The 6136-nt window shown below is 40.3% G+C and overlaps 1 protein-coding gene across 1 annotated transcript; it reads right to left on the minus strand.

Moving 5' to 3' along the window:
* Nucleotides 1-297: 297 nt before the first annotated feature.
* Nucleotides 298-673, minus strand: LOC113755304 (uncharacterized protein Mb2253c-like; the record flags this gene model as incomplete). The annotated part of the gene is made up of 1 exon (XM_027299343.1): nt 298-673. A coding segment is annotated over exon 1 (376 nt), but the record flags the coding sequence as incomplete, so codon positions are not given.
* Nucleotides 674-6136: the final 5463 nt, after the last annotated feature.

The raw sequence follows: 6136 nt of genomic DNA on the forward strand, positions 1-6136 counted from the left end.
GTGGAACGCGTATAATGTCACCGTGCATTTGGCATTTTATACATCTCCGGACAAAATCTATACAATCATGCTCCATAGTAAGCCAGAAGTATCCGGTTCTCATGATTTTCTTCGCTAGCAAATGGCCATTCATGTGAGGTCCACAAACGCCACTATGCACTTCCTTCATCATATATTGAGCTTCATCTTCATCAATGCACCTTAAAAGGTTCAAATCCAAAGTTCTTTTGTACAACACTTCTCCATTTAAGAAAAATTCTGAAGCCATTCTACGCAGAAAATTCTTGTCTTTTGTACCAGCATGTAGAGGGTAAGACCCTGTTTTGAGAAACTCCTTGAGATCAGTATACCACGGAACATTATCGGAGGACTTGTCTACAACCCAACAGTGGGCAGGTTTGTCTTGAAGTTGAATCGGAATTGGCTCGATCCTCAATTCATCAGGATATCGGGTCATAGAAGCTAAAGTGGCCAAAGCATCGGCAAATGCGTTCCGGGCACGTGGAAGATGTCTGAACTCCAAATTTCGAAATTGCTTGGCCAGAGTAAGCAGACTGCAATGGTAGGGCAGAATTTTTGAATCTTTGGTTATCCACTGTTTCAAGGTTTGATGCACAAGCAAATCTGAATCGCTGAAAGCTATCAACTCTTTGATTTCCATTTCCAAAGCCATTTTGAGACAAAAAATGCAAGCTTCATATTCAGCCATGTTGTTTGTGCAGGCAAATTGCAATTTGGCAGCGGCAGGGTAATGTTTCCCTTCGGGTGAAACCAGAACAGCTCCAATTCCAACTCCGAGGGAATTCGAAGCTCCATCGAAGAAAAGCCTCCATTCAGGGCTTTGTTCACTTATATCATCTGTAGCGCCTACGAATAAAACTTTCTCATCAGGGAAATACGTATGAAGTGGCTGATAATCATCATCCCTTGGATTTTCCGCCAAATGATCCGCTATAGCTTGCCCCTTGACCGCCTTTTGTGAAGTGAAAACAATATCAAACTCTGAGAGAATTATCTGCCATTTGGCCAGGCGTCCGGTTAACATCGGTTTCTCCAAAAGATACTTCAAAGGATCAGATCGGGAAATAAGATAAATGGTATGGCTCAACAGGTAGTGTCTCAATTTTTGGGATGCCCAGGCCAATGCACAACAGCTTTTCTCAATGAATGAATAATTAGCCTCATACTGCGTGAACTTCTTGCTTAGATAGTAAATGGCTTGTTCTTTCCTTCCAAAGTCATCGTGCTGACCTAGAACACACCCTACTGCTCCATCGAGTACAGATAAATACATAATCAAAGGTCGGCCTGGTTTGGGCGGCACTAAGACTGGTGGATGCAACAAATAATCTTTAATCTTGTCGAAAGCCTGCTGGCACTCCTCATTCCAATACAACGGTACATTCTTTCTTAATAATTTGAACAATGGCTCGCATGTGGCAGTTAATTGGCCGATGAACCTCCCGATGAAATTGATCTTCCCTAAGAAGCTTTTCACGTCCTTCTGAGTTTTCGGCACTGGCATATCTCGAATTGCTTTGATTTTCGCTGGATCTATTTCTATGCCCTTCTTGCTAACAATGAATCCCAACAGCTTACCCGCAGGTGCTCCAAAGGCGCATTTCGCAGGATTTAACTTCAAATTGTACTTCCGCAATCTTTCGAATAACTTCTTCAAATCAACCAAATGGTCCTCTGCCCTCTTAGACTTGATTATGATGTCATCCACGTAGACCTCCATCTCCCGGTGGATCATATCATGAAATAGGGTTGTCATGGTCCTCTGATACGTTGCTCCAGCATTCTTTAAACCGAAAGGCATGACTCGGTAGCAAAAGGTACCCCAAGGGGTAATGAAAGCAGTTTTCTCCCTATCCTCTTCTGCCATCAAAATTTGGTGGTAGCCAGCAAAACAATCACAAAAGGATTCAATCTCATGTCCGGCAGTATTGTCTAAGAGAATGTGAATGTTTGGTAGAGGGAAATCATCTTTAGGACTGGCTTTATTAAGGTCTCTATAATCAACGCAAACTCGCACCTCTCCATTCTTTTTTGGAACAGGGACTGGATTCGAAAGCCAAATTGGGTAATGGGAAACAATGATAATGTTGGTTTTGAGTTGTTTTTCAATTTGCTCTTTTATTTTGAGGCTCATATCTGGTTTGAATTTTCTGGGTTTTTGCTTTACGGGTGGAAAAGAAGGGTCTGTGGGTAACCTATGCACTACCACGTCAGTTGAAATGCCAGTCATATCATCATAGGACCACGCAAATACATCCTGGAACATGGTCAAGAATTCAAGCATCTCATTTTTCTGTCTTTCACTCAAATGAATACTAAATTGCACCTCCTTAACTTCATCCTCAGTGCCAATGTTAACCTTTTCTGTTTCTTCCAGGTTCGGTTTTGGTTTTTCCTCATATTGTTCAAGGTCCTTTGCAAAAGAATCGAATACCTCCTCATTATCACTCTCGCTTTGGAGTTCGGATTCACAGACCTCCAAGTCATGAGTGATATAGAGATTGCCGTTATTGAATTCCAGAATTGTGATATCCAAAGGGTCAAATAATTTTATTTTTGGCCATCTGAAAGAATTAACGAATGTGGGATAATAAGCAGATAAGCATACAACAAACAAATGAACAAGCAATATAAATATAAACAAGCGAATAAACAACACAACATGACAAGAAAAACTTGTGCACTTTCTATAAAGCCTTTGATTGAAAGCAAATGGAAATGAAAACTTAACAATATTTATGTCGCGCCCCACTTTTCGATTGAGTGAAAAATAAATGTGTTGGCGGTGATGTGTGGTGTGTGGTGTGAACGTGTGCAAAATGAAAAGTAAAAAGGCCATGGGACTTTGGAAAGCGACGATTTGGCCAAATGAAATTTTAAAAAGGGTTTTTAAATATGAAAAACGGAGTCGCCACTTGGTATAGATTTGGGGTGTACCAAGTCACCCAAAAAGTGTTTTTAAAAGACAAAGTAGCAAAACCCTTTTTAAAACGACTCCTAGTCCACGTAAGCCAAAGAAAAAGGTTCGGGGGTCACGTTTGACAAAGGGGAAGGCAAGGATAAAAATCCAAGGCACCCCTTCGACCTAGCCAAGGCTAGTTGCGTGACTTAAACCAATTTTTCCTAATTTTTCTACCCATGGTATGTATCGCATATTGGATATGACTATATGAATGCAAAACCCTAGACCTAGGGGGATTGGGGGAAATTTCTCTTCAAAGGTTGAGTGGTGCCAATCACATTAATTGTGAAGCCCAATAATGATCCTTTTGGAGAGGTCACACCTAAACCTAAATGACGTGAAAAATGAGTGGAATGCATGCCATGTGAAAGTGTGAGCTTGTGTGAAGTGAGAAAAATGATAAAAGTAATAAGATAAGAGTGAAGGTGTGCAAATGTAGATGACAGTACTCGTGTGCGAGTGAAGATAAAATGCTCGTGTGCAAGTGTAGATAAAAGGTTCGTGTGCAAGTGGAGACAAAAAAGCGTTCGTGTGCGAGTGAAGGTGATAAAAAGGTGCATGTGTGCAAATGAGACAAAAGTGAAAGTGTAATGATAGAGTGGATTGAGAATGCATGAGCCTAGGGAATTCATGCATATTGGGTACGGGGCGACCTAAATCGTGACTTGATTTTCCCTTTGATTAGAAGGCAAAACTAGCGTGCTAAGGCTATCGAGTAGCCACACTCGCTCGTTTCCCTTATCGGAAGGGGACACTCAAGCAAAATGAACCCTATAACTAGCATGAAGTGCAAAAATCCTAAAATGGGGGGAAAAAGGAATCGAGGAGCATGCCAGATGATAAAACTAAGGAAAAATGCATGATATGTAGTGAACAGGCAAATGATGTGCTAACGAGGGGAAAACCCTAAGGGTCTAGCGTTGGACTAGCCCATTCTATGAATTCCGACTAGCGTTGGACTAGCGGAAACGTACATTCATCCATTCCATTCATTCATGGCTATGAAAGCAAGTAGACATGCCAAAATACTCGTAAACACATAGCACATAACATTTAGCATGCTCGACTAGATGCAAGAGCCTAATAAAGCAATTAAACATGTAGCAACAAAAACAAGCAAGCAAGGGGAAGGGGAAGTGGACCAGATGCTCTTCGAGCCCTATCTATTACAAGCCAAGAGGTGTACACATACCCCATAAAAGCATAAAGGGGAAGGGGAAATGGACAAGATGCTCTCCGAGCCCTATCTATTACAAGCCAAGAGGTGTACACATACCCCATAAAGCTTAAATAAACGTAAAAGCAATTAAATGCACGCAAGGAGGTAAGGAAAGCGGGGTAGGCATGCATATTCACATAACACGTAGGAGCACGTAAGGTCAAATGTAGTGCAAGTGAGGGATAGAGTGTACCTCCCTTGAATTGACGCCCCAATGAAGTGAAATTATTCAATTACCCTCCAAAATAATAAAAAGGTCAAGGCACCACTTTATTTAAGAAAAATTAAAAGAAATGGGCAAAACAAGGCTCACTTAGTCATAAAGTCCCCAAGGTCATGACTTAAGTGCAATTGACAAAGCATGGTAATTAGTTGAAGCAAAGCAAGCAATGAAATTGCAAAAATTAAAACAGCCAAGGACCAAATTGAAGAAAACATTTAATTGGTTGGGTCATAGCGGCATTAGTTAGAAACCAAGGGGTCAAAGTGCAATTTTCAGAATTATTTTTGCATGCATGCAGACTAACGTAAGATAACATTCTACAACAAGAAACAAGCAATTACTGCACTTTCTGTTTGCAAATTCATGTCCCCAGGCAACTTTTGATCAAACTTTCTCAAACAAAACCAAAACTCTAAACTAAACCACCAAGTACATAACTTCAACATCTAAAAATAGACTAAAACAAAAAAACTTGGCAAGTGATTATATAAGTGCTGGAAAATTTTCATGCGCAAACCTCTTTCAATTTCGGCAAAAACAGATTCCATACAACAACTTTGAGATTGCTTCCATTTAAACATCACTTAACAAATCAATTAGATGGAAGAAATCCAAGCAAAGTGGTCATTCGAATGCTACAAAGAAAGAAAAACAAATCTGCAATTTGAAGCTATTATTCTGAATTTGCAAACGAGACAAACATTCCTGCCCAGGATCCCAACGTATCTTCACCCATTCAACACAAAGTGCAGATATTTACGACAAAAGTAGATAGAAATCTAACAGACTTAAGGACAAAAATGCAATAAGATGAGCTAGAAAACATGCCAACATTTGAGAAGAGAAACTGCTGCAATTCTCTTTAGCAACTTATCGAGACAGGAAAACCAGTTTTATGGGAGTGTCTCGTGGAGATTCTGGGTTCTTACAACTTCAACAATATCTGGTGATTCACCTAGACGTGCTCGTGTGAAGTAATTCAAACAAAATCGGCTAATTCAACAATCAAAACCTGAAGCAAAGACTTCAAATTACTCTTATTAACACTACCTAACACGAATATCTATCCCAGGAGATTCAATCAAGGCAACTGGATAAAAAAATTGCAGCAAAGAAAAAGTGGAAACTTGCTGTCAATCATGGAAAAACCATCGCAGTCAAGCAACATGAACATTTCAAGCAAGCAGAAACTTTGGCACTATAGCCTTTAGACACTTAGCTACTGAACTACATTAACATTTCTGCAGCAGATTTCTGATACTCTAAAGGTTCCAGCCATTGCACGCAACAAATTCTGGTACCAAGCCCAAGTCAAAAGCAAACATTCATCCTTACTTCCCCAGCATCTAACATCGGACAAATCTTCATTAGCAAAAACCAAAGCTAACAGACTCATCAATCAATATGCAATCTGACCCAAACGAAAATGATATATTCAGTAAACATGCATCATGCAAAGACCATTAAATGCCGAACGAAGGAAAACCAGACAGCAAGGGAAAGGCTGTGGCAAAAAACAAAAAAACATCAAACGGATCTTGTTCTTCATGCAAAAGTACGTTAAATCAAACCAGGGAGGGAGACATGGTTACCTAAGGGTGTTCTAAACCCGGATGGAAGCAAAGAGTCGTGGGAAGGCTGTACAGAATCTGGGGAACGAAGCAAAGGAATATCGCCGCCGTAAAACATAGCGCTGATGAACCCGCCACTT

Source organism: Coffea eugenioides, unplaced genomic scaffold, assembly GCF_003713205.1.
Source record: "Coffea eugenioides isolate CCC68of unplaced genomic scaffold, Ceug_1.0 ScVebR1_1408;HRSCAF=2253, whole genome shotgun sequence".
NCBI lineage: Eukaryota > Viridiplantae > Streptophyta > Magnoliopsida > Gentianales > Rubiaceae > Coffea > Coffea eugenioides.